The sequence below is a fragment of the Lepidochelys kempii genome, chromosome 14 (assembly GCF_965140285.1).
Source record: "Lepidochelys kempii isolate rLepKem1 chromosome 14, rLepKem1.hap1, whole genome shotgun sequence".
Classification (NCBI taxonomy): Eukaryota; Metazoa; Chordata; order Testudines; family Cheloniidae; genus Lepidochelys; species Lepidochelys kempii.
The window spans coordinates 475,309-489,327 of NC_136393.1; the positions used below are offsets into that span (position 1 = coordinate 475,309).

At 58.6% G+C, this 14,019-nt stretch overlaps 2 protein-coding genes across 3 annotated transcripts; one reads left to right on the forward strand and one right to left on the reverse strand.

The window, feature by feature from the left end:
* The first annotated feature begins 396 nt into the window (after window positions 1-396).
* On the forward strand, window positions 397-6,045 carry DCXR (dicarbonyl and L-xylulose reductase). Its single transcript, XM_073310701.2, has 8 exons — window positions 397-539; window positions 612-709; window positions 2,284-2,438; window positions 4,213-4,255; window positions 4,606-4,705; window positions 4,915-4,979; window positions 5,104-5,221; window positions 5,840-6,045. The coding sequence occupies exons 1-8, from the start codon at window positions 437-439 to the stop codon at window positions 5,941-5,943; spliced, it is 786 nt and encodes a 261-aa protein (XP_073166802.1). The 5' UTR covers window positions 397-436; the 3' UTR covers window positions 5,944-6,045.
* Window positions 6,046-6,296: 251 nt separating this feature from the next.
* On the reverse strand, window positions 6,297-13,713 carry RAC3 (Rac family small GTPase 3). Of its 2 annotated transcripts, none has more exons than XM_073310704.1 (6): window positions 13,583-13,713; window positions 10,859-10,930; window positions 10,402-10,519; window positions 8,512-8,538; window positions 7,655-7,814; window positions 6,297-7,415 (listed from the first exon to the last, which is right to left on the reverse strand). In XM_073310704.1, exons 1-6 carry the CDS (start codon window positions 13,615-13,617, stop codon window positions 7,285-7,287), a joined length of 543 nt encoding a protein of 180 aa, XP_073166805.1. In that variant the 5' UTR covers window positions 13,618-13,713; the 3' UTR covers window positions 6,297-7,284. The 2 variants fall into 2 exon arrangements, with proteins under 2 accessions (XP_073166805.1, XP_073166804.1); XM_073310703.1 differs by having other exon boundaries at window positions 8,476-8,538.
* Between the last annotated feature and the right edge of the window lie 306 nt (window positions 13,714-14,019).

Consider the following 14,019-nt stretch of genomic DNA (forward strand, 5'->3'; position numbering starts at 1 on the left):
GCCCCTCGCTCTGCCGCTCCCCCCCCAACCCCCCATGGCGGGGTCTCGCCCGGGGCCGGCTGCGCCCCTCGCTCTGCCGCTTCCCCCCCAACCCCCCCATGATGGGGTCGCGCCCCTCGCTCTGCCGCTCCCCCCCAACCCCCCCCATGGCGGGGTCTCGCCCCTCGCTCTGCCGCTCCCCCCCCAACCCCCCCATGGCGGGGTCTCGCCCCTCGCTCTGCCGCTCCCCCCCCACCCCCCCATGGCGGGGTCTCGCCCCGGGCTGGCTGCGCCCCTCGCTCTGCCGCTCCCCCCCACCCCCCCATGGCGGGGTCGCGCCCCGGGCCGGCTGCGCCCCTCGCTCTGCCGCTCCCCCCCACCCCCCCATGGCGGGGTCGCGCCCCGGGCCGGCTGTGTGGGGCGATGGGCGGGGTGTCGCGCGGGGCGTCGCCCCGGGATGTCCCGTGTCCGGGGTGGGACCCGCGCTCGCCGCCCGCCGGGAATGGAGCCGGATCCGAGCTTCTCGGGCCGCCGGGCCCTGGTGACCGGGGCGGGCAAAGGTAAGACGGGCCCTGGCTGGGCGGGAGGCCCGGCTCGGGTCGGCCCGGCTCTGACCGCCTCTCGCCCCGCAGGAATCGGCCGGGCCGCGGCCCTGGCGCTGAGCGGAGCCGGGGCCCAGGTGGTCGCGCTGAGCCGGACGCAGGCGGACCTGGAGAGCCTGGAGCGGGAGGTAACGGGCCGGGCCGGGCCGGGCCGGGCCCCGCCGAGCGACTGCCCCCGGCCCGGCCCGGCGCTCCCGCCTCCAACCGCGCTTCCCCCGGGGGCCCGGACCCCCTCCCTGGCCCGGAAACCCCCCTAGGGTCCCCCCAGGAGCCCGGACACCCCCCCAGGTGCCATCCTCCCCCCAGCGGCCCGGACACCCCCGAGAGTCCCCCCAGCAGCCCGGACACCCCCCCAGGTGCCATCCTCCCCCCAGGAGCCCGGACACCCCCGAGAGTCCCCCCAGCGGCCCGGAAACCCCCCTAGGGTCCCCCCAGCGGCCCGGAAACCCCCCTAGGGTCCCCCCAGGAGCCCGGACACCCCCCCAGGTGCCATCCTCCCCCCAGCGGCCCGGACACCCCCCAGCGGCCCGGACACCCCCCCTAGAGTCCCCCCAGGAGCCCGGACACCCCCCCAGGTGCCATCCTCCCCCCAGCGGCCCGGACACCCCCCACTGGCCCGGACACCCCCTAGAGTCCCCCCAGCGGCCCGGACACCCCCCCAGGTGTCATCCTCCCCCCAGCAGCCCGGACACCCCCCACTGGCCCGGACACCCCCGAGAGTCCCCCCAGCGGCCCGGAAACCCCCCTAGGGTCCCCCCAGCAGCCCAGACACCCCCCCAGGTGCCATCCTCCCCCCAGCGGCCCAGACACCCCCTAGAGTCCCCCCAGCAGCCCAGACACCCCCCCCAGGTGCCATCCTCCCCCCAGCGGCCCGGACACCCCCCTAGAGTCACCCCAGCATCCCGGACACCCCTCCAGGTGTCTTCCCTCCACCTTGGTATGGACACCCCCCTAGGGTCCCCCCAGCGGCCCGGACACCCCCCTAGGGTCCTCCCAGTGGCCCGGATACCCCTCCAGGTGTCATTCCCCCCCCAGCGGCCAGACACCCCCCTAGGGTCCCCCCAGTGGCCCGGATACCCCCCAGCGGCCCGGATACCCCCCAGCGGCCAGACACTCCCCCACTGGCCCGGACACCCCTCTAGGGTCCCCCAGCAGCCCGGACACCCCTCCAGGTCCGTCCCCCCCAGCAGCCCGGACACCCCCCTAGGGTTCCCCCTCCAAGTGTCCCGTTCCCCCCTCCCCAGCGGCCCAGACACCCCCTCACTGGCCCGGACACTCCTCCAGGTCTCGTCCCCCCAGCAGCCCAGACATCCCCCAGGGTCCCCCCACTGGCCTGGACACCCCCTCAGGATCCCCCCAGCAGCCCAGATACCTTCCACCCTCAGGGGACCCACCTGACCCAGACACCCCCCCTCCAGTCAGGTGGGCCTTCAACCCCCTCCTCCCAGGGGGGTCAGTCCATACACACCCTTCCCTTGGGGGGCCTCCAACCCCCCCATGACCCAGACACCCACCATTCCCTCAAGGGTCCCCCGGGCCCCAACTGTCCTGCTCCAACGACACAGCCTCCGGAGGCCTAACCAACCCACCCTGCCTCAGTGACAGGGGCCCAGATCTCCCTGAGGGCAGTCTCACACCCCAGGGGAGCCTCCTACCCTCCCTGGTGCACTATCATCTTTGGCCCCTCTGCTGTGTCCTCCAGCGTACTGGGATTGAGACACTCTGTGTGGACCTGGGTGATTGGGATGCCACCGAGGCAGCGCTGAGCAAGGTGGGCGCCGTTGACCTGCTGGTAAATAATGCAGCTGTGGCTGTGCTCCAGCCCTTCCTGGAGGTGACCAAGGAGGCCTTCGACAGGTAAGGACTGGCACAAAGCTAATAGCAGCTCCAGGAGCCTGAGCATATGGTAGGGAATGGAGGGAGGCGGGGCAGTACTAAGGGAGAGACTGGGTTCTGCTCTAATAAACACAAGGGCTGCTGGAGACAGAGCCTGTGGTTCTCTCTGGCTCTCCAGTCCCTGCAGCCTGGGGTCAGCACACAGTGGGGATGTGGCCATGTCACACAATAGCCCTCTCTCTCCCTGGTGTAGCGGACCTGCAGAGCCACTGCCCCCACCCCAGGGAGTATGTCAAGGACATTCTGGGGAGTGCCAGGGCACACTTATGCCCCAGCTGTTCTGCAGAACTGAAAGTCAAGGCAACTATCAAGACACTTCTCCCCTTTGCCGGGGCAGAGCTTGCTCATCTGACTGTCGGAAACTAGGTGATGTTCACTCCTCCCTTTGGCAGGCTGGGAGAGAAATAATTCTTTCTGGCAGCACCCAAAGTACTTTTCTCATTTTGGCACACTGGATATATCTCCACTGGGAAAATGCATTGGGCACAAGGGTCAGTACTGACACAAGGGGAAAAAACCCTACTGAGTCACCCAGACTGCCTCTTACCACTAGGCTAGGGCAGCATAGTCAGAACCAACCCAGAGGGGAGAGTGCCCCCTACTCTTCAACCACACTATTCCCTACAGCCTCTATCCCTAGGTCTCCCATTCAGACATCAGCCTGGCTTCACTTGATGGCAAAGGTATGGAGAGGAAAGAGGATAGGGGAATTCAAGATCTTACCTGGGTGGGAAACAAATTGCTTATTCTTCAGTGCATTCCAACAGCAAAAAATTGTTCTTCAGATGATTCTCTCTGTCATCCCTCTTTCAAACTGGGTGTGAGCTCTCGCAGATGTAGAGGTACATTTCCTCCCTTCTTGGAGGAAACTCTTTGGTGGGTAGTACCTTATTCCCAAAGTAAAGAAGAAAAGGTTGTGCAAATGTAGCACCCCAAATGATTAACTGATGGCTAGTAGCTGGGATATGAAACAGCTGGTCACTTGCTAGTCCAGTTACACCGGGCAAAGAAGGTGAAATTCTGGACTGAGGAAGGAGCAGCATCTCATTGAAGCAAATACAAGGAAATGCTGTGAAATATTTTGTAGGTTTCTTTAGTATTTTGAAGCCTTGTAAAGGTTTGCAGGTGTGGTGTCGCATGCCTGTAATCCCAGCTACGTGGGAGGCAGAGGCTGGGGGATCGCTAGGGTTCTGGGCTGCAGTGCGCTACGCCTGGCCAGCAGGTGGCTGAAGGAATGGCTAAAACAACACAAGCAGCGTGTTGTGATCAGTACTCTCTCTGTAAGAGCTGATGAATCGACTGGACAAGGTAAAGGTTTGACTGTTCTAGGAGGGGCCACTGGCCGAGACACTTCTGTTTAAATTTTAATAAATGTACTCGGTTAGAAGAGGGTCCCATAGGAAACAACTCAAGGAAGTCCTGGTTATGTTCTTTTCTCTGCTACATGGGGGAGGTGCTAACTAAACAGCTTATTTCATCTCCTGTGAATGGTCATTGCTGGGTGTATTGCACCTAGGTGCTCTGTAATGCTAATGGGTTGTGTTTAGATAAGACTAGTTCCAAGGGGGTGAACTTCTCTAGCCAGTTGGACTGGAGTTTATACCCAGTTCCTTTCACAGCTGATCAGTGTTTCTGAGGCCCTGGCAGCACCCAGCCTCCCATTTCCGCCCCCCTCCAGGGCTGCCGCAATGTTGTGATTTTCTTTTTCTCTGACTTGGACAATTTTTTTTTATAGGTCTTTCGATGTGAATCTTCGGGCCGTGTTTCATGTTTCCCAGGTGAGAAGGGACTGTGAACTGGAGTGGGGTGCAGCCAGAGATAAGCTGACATTTCAGCTTCCCTGAAGCCATGTGTACAATGGAAATAAAAGTCTTCATTAGGAGCCTTGCCTGCGTCTCCGCTCCTTGTGAGGATCCACAAGAGCCTGACCTTGTTTGTGTATGTTGAACAGGCTGTGCTTGGTGTAGCTGATCCTGCTACACCCCCTAGTTCTGACCATGTCTCTTAGTTCAGAGCTGGGAGGCGATTTGGGTAACTGCTCTGGCAAGATCTTCTAATCCCCCAAGAAGGCACCAACAGTCTGGGTTGGATGAGTCCCCACCACTTGTTCTCTGGTGCTGTGTTTCAGATCATTTCCCGGCAGATGATTGCACGAGGGGTGCAAGGAGCGATAGTGAACGTCTCGAGCCAGGCATCTCAGCGGGCTCTACGGGAGCATGCTGTCTACTGTGAGTGTCTCAGCTTCAGCACACTCCACACCTGCCCATTAATCCATTCATGACCTATAGTAGCGGGAAGCCACAAGCACAGGGACCTGGGTTTGGATGCAGTGAATATGTTGACCTAGTTCAAGCCCAGGAATGGGTGCCACAAACATGTGTGACCCAGCCCAGGTGCTGTGCACTCAGCTTCTTCCTTCTGTTGGGTTTTATTGAAGGTTCTACAAAAAGTGCCTTAGATATGCTGACCAAGGTGATGGCTCTGGAGCTGGGACCCCACAAGGTAAGACCTAGTCTATGCAAGAGAGCAGGGAAGGTGCAATCTCTGAGATGGGGTGGGAGTGAGCAAGTGGAGACAGTTTCTCTCAGGGTAGTTCAGTTACCTAATGTACTGTTGTTGGTGACAGATCCGGGTGAACAGCGTGAACCCCACTGTGGTCATGACTGACATGGGGCAAATTAACTGGAGTGAGCCTCAGAAAGCTGCTGCCATGATCAGTCGAATTCCTCTGGGGAAGTTTGCAGGTCAGTGGTGGGGATTTGTTACTGGGGCTGGCTCCATATTCAGCTCATCTGCACCCTTAGTGCTTCCTTCTAATTGGCTGCTCAGCCACGTGTATCTGCCTCTCTCTGGCTAATGCCCTCCAGGCCCAGGAAGAGCAATGATACAGCTCTGCTCAAAGTTTGTGTCAGAGTCCTTGAAGCAGCTGTAGTGTTTCCACTTGGAGCAAGCAAGAACCAGTCAAGGTTCTCCCCTCCTCCAAAAACTTCCCAACGTGGGTTTGTTTTAGGGTGGGCGGGAGACATTTTTACCCTCCTCACCAGCAATAGGATTGAGCGCTGGAGGATAACAACACTTGATGCTATGACCCTGTCATCAGCTAACCATCCATCCTGGGAACACAGCAAGGGCTTCTGAATGCCAAGGGACCGGCCACACTGTCTCATTCACTGCACCAGACACAGCCCAGTGCAGGGAGGGAGAAATCTCTCCCCTCTCAGTTATGTCTCCTTATTGGCCAAGAGGACACAACTGGAAGGCAGAATGATGGCAGGCTCTTGAAAGTGTGTAGGTTTCTTTTCCGGCTGCTAGTGCAATTTGTGGGGTGCCTCAGCTGTTGCGCTCTCTCTGTCCTGTTCCAGAGGTAGATGATGTGGTGAACAGCATCCTCTTCCTGCTGAGTGACAAGAGCGCTATGACAACAGGTGTCTCGCTGCTGGTTGATGGGGGTTTTCTCGTCTCCTAGGATGATACATCTGCATTGGCATCCCAAGGAGAGAATCATTCCTTAAATGAGCTGTAGCTCACGAAAGCTCACGCTCAAATAAATTTGTTAGTCTCTAAGGTGCCACAAGTCCTCCTGTTCTTTTTGCAGATACAGACTAACCCAGCTGCTACTCTGAAACCTATTGTTACTAAGTGATTCTAAACATGATGGAGAGACAGTGAGTGACTCAGACCACAAGAGGGGAGGGGTTGACGGATATTAACAGGGTTGGGACCTGGCAGAAAAGTGTGGCAGGTCATTCCACTGTTGAAAGCATAGCTGTTCCCTCCAAAAAGCTGTGCTCTCTGCTCCGAACAAAGCCACCACACTCCTTCATGGAGAATGTTTATTGTACCAAAATAAGAGGTGTTTATCTTGTCACTCTACATGATGATTAGAAACAGGACCTGTCTTTGTTCTGACCCTCTTCCCCAAAAACCTTCAAAAGCTCTCCCTGCTCCATCCAAACCGATAAAGCCCAGCACCATACTCCCAGCGGGAAAGGGAGGGAGTAGCTACCAGACTCCTCACTGCCTCTTTTATGGGTTTTGATAGAAAAAAGAGGCAACAACCTCAGCCCTGCTCTGCAGAGACTGGATGAGGGAGGAGAGGCCCCCTGCGAAACATCCTTCTGCCATGACTGATGGGCAGGGAACAGCGCCCAAGGTAGTGCCCTAAAAGGCACTAAGTGCACAGGACTGTTGCACTCACTGAGCTTGACTAGTGATTAGTACTTAATAAAGCTAATAGTAATTCCTTCAGCCTCTGTCTTCTGCTTATTTTCACCACTCCTGGAGTTAGTTATTTGGCTCCCATAAGCCTCTGGCACATCTCCTTAGAGCACCGGTTAGTTAAGTATCACCAGCAATGTGCTGGGGTGAGGAGGCCCCACTACCCTTCCAGCTGGTTTTGTCATTCACAAACTATCACACAATGGTCCCTACCCACCCCCCTTAGGGATTCTTCCCACCTGTCTCCCCCTGTGCGTTGCAAGCAGAGGTGCTTCCATCACAGAATGGGTGTCTTAGCTTCTTCAACTTGAAGTTAAGGAGAGCTGCACCTCACTATCTCAGGGAGCTACCCTGCGCCACGCCCCCTGCTCCTCCCCTAGGGGCTGCACAGCATCCACCTAACCTCCCGCCCCCACTGCCCCTTCACATCAACACTGACGTTAAATCAAAGAGACATTTAAAAAACACTGACTTCGTACATGATGAAGGGCCCCACACATCACAGCCCCCTCCAGAAGCACCCAGTGAACACTCAATCTGTTGGAGGAGGATGACAAGGACATGCTGAGTCAGCACCTCGCCAACATCCTCAGAACACAGTGCACTTCTTGCAAGGCTTCTTCACAGGTGGGGGGCACAACACAGCACGGATAGCTTCGTCAAACACTGTCTTCAAGCCCCGCTGTGTCAGGGCTGAGCACTCAAGATACTTCACTGATCCTGTGGGAAGAGAGATCTGTCTCAACCACTCCAAGCCTAGAAAGACCTGGCTTAGACTGTAAACTCTTTGGAGTGGGGACTGTCTTTTTGTTCCATATTTCTTCACTGCCTACCACAGTAGTGACCTGGTCCACAACTAGGGCTCCCAGGTGTTACGATAAAAAGTCTCCCCTTGGAAATGACAAGCCAGACCCAGTGAGGAGCTCCAGCTCTCGTCAGAATAGGTATCCAAGACTTACCAATCTCCCGTGCCATGGCCAGGCCCTGGGGATAGGTTATGGGGGCCAGTTTCTTATCACGCAACCTTTCAATGGTGTCCTTGTCATCCCTCAAGTCCAGCTTGGTGCCCACCAGGATGATGGGAGTATTAGGACAGTGGTGCCGGACCTCTGGGTACCACTAAAACAGAGTAGTTCACTGAGAACTGTCAGAGACAGTAGGGGAAAGAATCTTGCAGCATAATTAATCAGTTGCTCATTAATTAGGTATATAGTGCCCCAATGCACTATACTGAAATACTAGTAACAGTCAGCACAGAAGACAGTTTTATACGTAGCTCTTAAACCATTTTATAAAGAGAAGTCAATACAACTGGGGAAACTGAGGCACAGGGAATGCTGCACAGCAAGTCGGTGGCACAGCTGGGGATAGTAGACAGGTCTCCTGCCCCATTTGCTATCCCATGCTGCCTCCCTTTGCCACATGTTTGTTTCTAGGGCGCTCTCTGCTTTATCTAAATCTCAGAAGGCCGGGACATAGCCAAAGGAAGTGTGGCTGATGCGGCTCAGGCACCTCCTCCACTCTGCAGCTGCCTCCTCTCCTCTGGTTTTCATAGGAGGGCTTGACAAAACTCCATTCGAGAGATTTCGGCTTTGTCTCCGAGGGGCAGGGACTGTTGCTTATGCTCATCCAACTATATTGACCTTGGGCCATGCTTGTGCCAAGACCCAGTGCTGCCAATGACAAGATTACATGGTACAGCAGTGGGTCTGTCTGCCCCTCATGAGGGCAAGGGACCTTGCCATCCCTCCTCCCCCCCAAAAAGAAGAAAGCGAGTTACCTTGGCTCGGACATTCTCAAATGAGGCTGGACTCACCAGGGAGAAGCAGATCAAGAAGACATCCTGTGAGGGGACAATAGCATTAACCACTAGGAAAGGATCCAGCAGCAACAGCCAAGGACTAGTGGGGCACCAGTCAGGGACAGTTAGCCCCTCCCGCCGCAGAGCACTGGAGAGGGGTAAGGAAAGCCCTCCATTGAAAGACCAAAAATAGATGACATTTCTGTGGGGGCAGCTCCTCAGCTACCAATCAGAGCACCATGCTGTACTCCAGGGGTCGGCTACCTATGGCACGCATGCCAAAGACGGCATGCGAGCCGATTTTTAATGGCACGCTGCTGCCTGCTGGGTCCCGGCCGCCAGCCCCGCTCAGCCCGCTGCTGAACCCTGGCTGGCAGCAGGCTGAGCGGGGCCGGCGGCCAGGACCCTGGCAGGCAGCAGTGTGCCATTAAAAATCTTGCCCGCCCCGGCCCGCTCTTCTCCGCCCCCCGCCCCCACGGGGGCAGGGTGAAGAAGCTTGGTCCTGCCAGCTACTGCTGCAGGGCAGGCAAGCTCCCCCCTCCCCCTGCCTCTTCCCCCAGCGTGCTGGATTCCTGCCCCTCCTCCTCTCCCTCCCTGCCACCGATCAGCTGATGGCCCTTGCGAGGGAGGGGGAGAAGCAGAGCCGCAGCACGCTCCAGGGCAGAGGCAGAGAAGAGGTGGGGACGGGGACTTGGGGAAGGGGGGTGGAATGAGGGCATATCCCCTCCAGCCCCCTGCCGTGAGCCACTCTAGGCAGGGGGCTGGGAGCACGCCCACGACCCTAGCCCACACCCCCAGCCCTCTGCCCTGACCCCTGCACCCCACCACGATCCCAGCCCTGACTCCAGCACCCCCCACAGATACCCAGCCGCTGCCCTGACTCCTGCACCCCCCACACATACCCAGCCCCCCACAACCTATAGCTCTGACTCTTGCACCCCCCACATTCCCACCCCCATCCCTCGCACCAAACAGGAGCACCTGCACCCCTCGCAACAAATGGGAGCTGCCCAGGTAAGCACTCCACACCCAAACCTCCTGCCCCAACCCTGACCCCCTCCCTCATGCTAGCTCCTGGCCAGACCCTACATCCCAACCTGCTCCTTCACCCCCAGCCCTGTGCTCAGTGCAGAGAGAGAGGAAGAGAATGGCCTAGAACCAGGGAGAAGGTAGGTACCCGCTCTGTGTGGGCAGGGCTGGGACCCCAGACCGGCAGCGGGCTGAGCCGCTCTGCCCACTGCCAGTCTGGGGTTCTGGCTGCCAGCCCCTTGCCAGCTGGGGTCCCGGCCGCAGGCCCCGCTCAGCCTGCTGCCAGCCTAGGTGAATGGAACCCCAGGCTGGCAGCAGGCTCAGCGGGCCAGCGGCGTAAGATCAGCATTTTAATTTAATTTTAAATGAAGCTTCTTAAACATTCTGAAAACCTTGTTTACTTTACATACGACAATAGTTTAGTTATATAATATACAGACTTATCGAGAAAGACCTTCTAAAAAACGTTAATATGTATGACTGGCACGCGAAACCTTAAATTACAGTGAATAAATGAAGACTCGGCACACCACTTCTGAAAAGTTGCCGACCCCTGCTGTACTTAATTTCCCTCTCTCCTCCACATGCCCCCCAGCACATTAGTGGTCTGCAAATGCCCCAAAACAAACTGTAGGCTTTTGCACTGCAAATGGCCCCCAGAAAGCAGCAGGAATCACCTGGATGGTCTGCAGGGGGAAAGAGACACCTGTTCTCCTTATCATACAGGACCTCAAGGTAGCGTCTCCAGTGATGCAAACACAAACTCCCAGCTTCAGAAACTGGGAACCTGTCAAAGAGAAGCAAAGGGTGTACCCAGAGACCACCCCACCCACAATGCAGGGAGCAGAATGAGGCCAGCCCAGGCTGTTCACTCACCGTCTGAGGGTAGGAGAGGGGCCGCAGTCGGTCATAGTCCTCTTGCCCTGCTGTATCCCAGAGACCCAGGTTCACCGGCTTCCCATCCACCATGACATTGGCAGAGTAATTATCAAACCTGCCACAGGAAGAATCCCTGTTACTGACAACAAGGGAACCCATTACAAGAACACAATCCCAGGGTGGGGTAGAAGGGAATTGTCCAGGGCTTAATTTGTAATGAAAGGTGTGGGGGCTCAGGGAATAAGGTGCTGGGGCTCAAGTAATTTTTTTACATTCATAATTGATTCAGCAAGCCCAGAGGTGCCAGGACTCTGAACTGCCAAACCCAGAGGTGCTGGGGCTCAGCCCCGGCAAGCCCTGGCACAAAATAAGCCCTGGAATCATCACATGATAATAATTCGCACCCCCACACCCCTCTTAACAACTGTGCAAAGAGCACAGTGCCAATACTCACACAGTGGGGATATACTCTCCAGGGAAGGCATTAGTGGTGTAACTGATCAGCAGGCAGGTCTTCCCCACAGCCCTGCAGAGGGGGAAAGGGCAGAGCATGATGCGGATGAATGGGAGAGTCCACGGGAGAAAAGGGTACAAGCAGCAAGTTGGAGCTTTAGTCAGTGAAAGGCAGAAGTGTGCTGCCCAGAATCTCCAGCACTCTCGGGGTCCGGGACCAGGCCTGAACATACCAAGTGCTGTGTCCTTGCATACATCTGACCATGTTCCAACAGGGAGCTATCCTGACTAGAGCACCACTTTCAAAGATTGCTACCTCACGCTCAAACGTGTTTATTGGCATAACCAGGGACATGTGGTGACACGCTGCAAAGGCACCAGCCTCCAAGGCTCTGGCCCAAGCAGCTACAGCATCCAGGCCCCAACCAGAATGGGGCTTTAAATCATGTGACTTCCCATTACTGCCTTCCTCAACAAAACACTTCGCGCTGGCCAAGGGTCAACTTTTCCTTGTTGCTCCTTTATGGAAAGCATTTCTGATAAGTCAAGGCAGGCACGCTGGAACAATGTGTATAATGCAAGGATGGGCAAACTTTTTGGCCCGAGGGCCACATCGGGGTGTCAAAATGTACGAAGGGCGAGGTAAGGAAGGCTGTGCCTCCCTAAACAGCCTGCCACCCCCCCCATCCAACCCCCCCGCTCCTTGTCCCCTGACCGCCCCCGCCTGGGACCCCCGCCCCTAACCGCCCCCTGGGACCCCACCTCCTATCTACTCCTCCCCCCTCTTCCCTGCCCCCCCCAAACCTCCACCCCATCCAACCGCCACCTGCTCCCTGTCCCCTGACTTCCCCCTGGACCTCCTGCCCCTTATCCAACCCCCCGGCCCTGGCCCCCTTATCATGCTGCTCAGAGCAGCATGTCTGGGAGCCCTGCCGCCCAGTCAGAGCTACCCACCCACGCTGCCCTGCAGGAGCGTGTAGCCCCACCGCCCAGAGCTCTGCCCACATGGCTGGGGGGGAAGGGGACAGCGGGGGAGTGGCCGGGGCTAGCCTCCCTAGCTGGGAGCTTAGGGGCCAGGTAGGACAGTCCTGTGGGCCGGATGTGGCCCGCAGGCCGTAGTGTGCCCACCTCTGGTATAATGGAGGTGCTGAGAGCCACTGAACCAAAGTGTAAATCCTGCATATAATGGAAACCACTTCCAGCCAGGGGGTGTGGCAGCATGCCCAGCACCCCTAGTTCCGGCACCGATGAGTCAAGGGAATTGCCTTCTCGTCCCACTCAGTGATTTGAACACTGAAGCAGAACAGCTTTCCCCATCATAGGGATGAAATACAGGCATTATTGCATCAGATAAGACCAAGGTCCAGGGGACAAAGACCTGAACAGGAAGTAAGGAGACCTGGTTCTCGTCTTGGCTCTGCCACTGACCTGCTGTGGACAAGTCACTTCCCCTCTCTAGGCCTGTTTCCCTGCCAACGCTCTGTATGTCTTGTCTATTTAGACCGTCAACTCTCCGGGGCACAGCTTCCCACCTACTCTGTATTTGTGCACTGGCTGGGGCCCTTGGGAGTTATTGTATTACAAATCCCAACAATAAGAATCCAGCTCCATCTCCTGTCTCCAGCAGCGGCCAGTACCAGTTGCTTCAGAGGAAGGTGCTAAATCATATTATCTTGACTAACGGCTGCTGGGGAGGAGGGACATGAAGTAAATGACAACCCCAAAGACCTCAGCCGCTCATTATTATGGCCTTTCTCAGACCATCTCACCCCAATTTCTACAGAGTTAGAGTGCCCACAACTGAAGGCAAATGTTCTTCTTCAGGCCTGCCTAGCACTTTGTCCGCCCCAGATCCCTTCCATTGTTCACAGCCACATGTGAATTTGGCCAGTCTTCCTGCATTTTGCATTTCACACTGTGGCATGATATGCTCAGATGCCAGGTCTCCCACATAATTCAGATCTTGTTGTTTGGGGCAGCAATGCAGTAGGGGAAGGCTGGGGATGGGAGATACAGGACCGGGGGGCACTGCAGGGGGAACAGAGGCCTGGAGAGAGGGGGAAGGCTGGGGAGGGGAGGGACAGAGCAGGGGGGTGCTGCAAGGGGGGGGGAACAGAGGGCCGGAGGAGCGCTGCAGGGGAGGGAGATATAGGATCAGACGGTGAGGCAGGGGTGGGAGGGAAAGGCTGGGGAGAGGAGACACGGGGGGGGGGGAAGCCGGGGGGGGTGATGTGTGGGGGGGAGACACAGGGCCATTGGGGGAAGCCGGGGGGCGATGCGTGGGGGGGAAGGAGACACAGGGCCGGGGGGGAAGCCGGGGGGGCGATGTGGGGGGGGAGACACAGGGCCGGGGGGGGAAGCCGGGGGGCGATGCGGGGGGGGGGAAGGAGACACAGGGCCGGGGGGGGAAGCCGGGGGGCGATGCGGGGGGGGGAAGGAGACACAGGGCCGGGGAGGGAAGCCGGGGAGCGATGGGGGGGGAGACACAGGGCCGGGGGGGGAAGCCGGGGGGCGATGCGGGGGGGGGAAGGAGACAAAGGGTCGGGGGGGCAGCCGGGGGGGCGATGCGCGGGGGGAAGGGGCCGTTCAGGGGGCGTCTGGGGCGCGGCACGGCGCTGCCGGCGGCTGGGACCCACCCGGGGCTTTCTGGTCTCTCGGGCCCGCCTCGCCCCCTGCGCCCGGGCCCCGGGCCCCGCTCCCCGGCCCGCCCGCCCCAGGCGCTCACCCGTCTCCCACCACCACACATTTGATCGCCTGCATCTGCCCCGGGATGGCGGCGCCTCCGCGATTCCGCCGCAGTGAGACCGGAGCCGGGCGGGGCCGAGGAGCCGAGCGCAGCCGAGCCCCCGGCGGGGGGAGCCGAAGCCGGGGCCGCGGCAGCCTCCGCCCCCCGAGCCCCGCGCCCGCGCCCGCCCCCGGCCCGGGGGAGCCAGCGCTGCTCCGCTGGCAGGCAGGGCTCCCTGGTCCCAGGGTGGGGGAACGCCCGGCCCCGGGCCCAGCACCCTGCCCTCATGGGGCAGGGAGTTCCGCAGGCCACCTCTCCTGTGTGCACATACGAGAAATCTGCAATCGGGACAGAGGTTGGACGTCAGCCCACACCGCCCCCCACTCCCCGCCGCAGTGAGCCGGACACGGCGCAGGGCAGGGAGTCGAGGCCTAGGC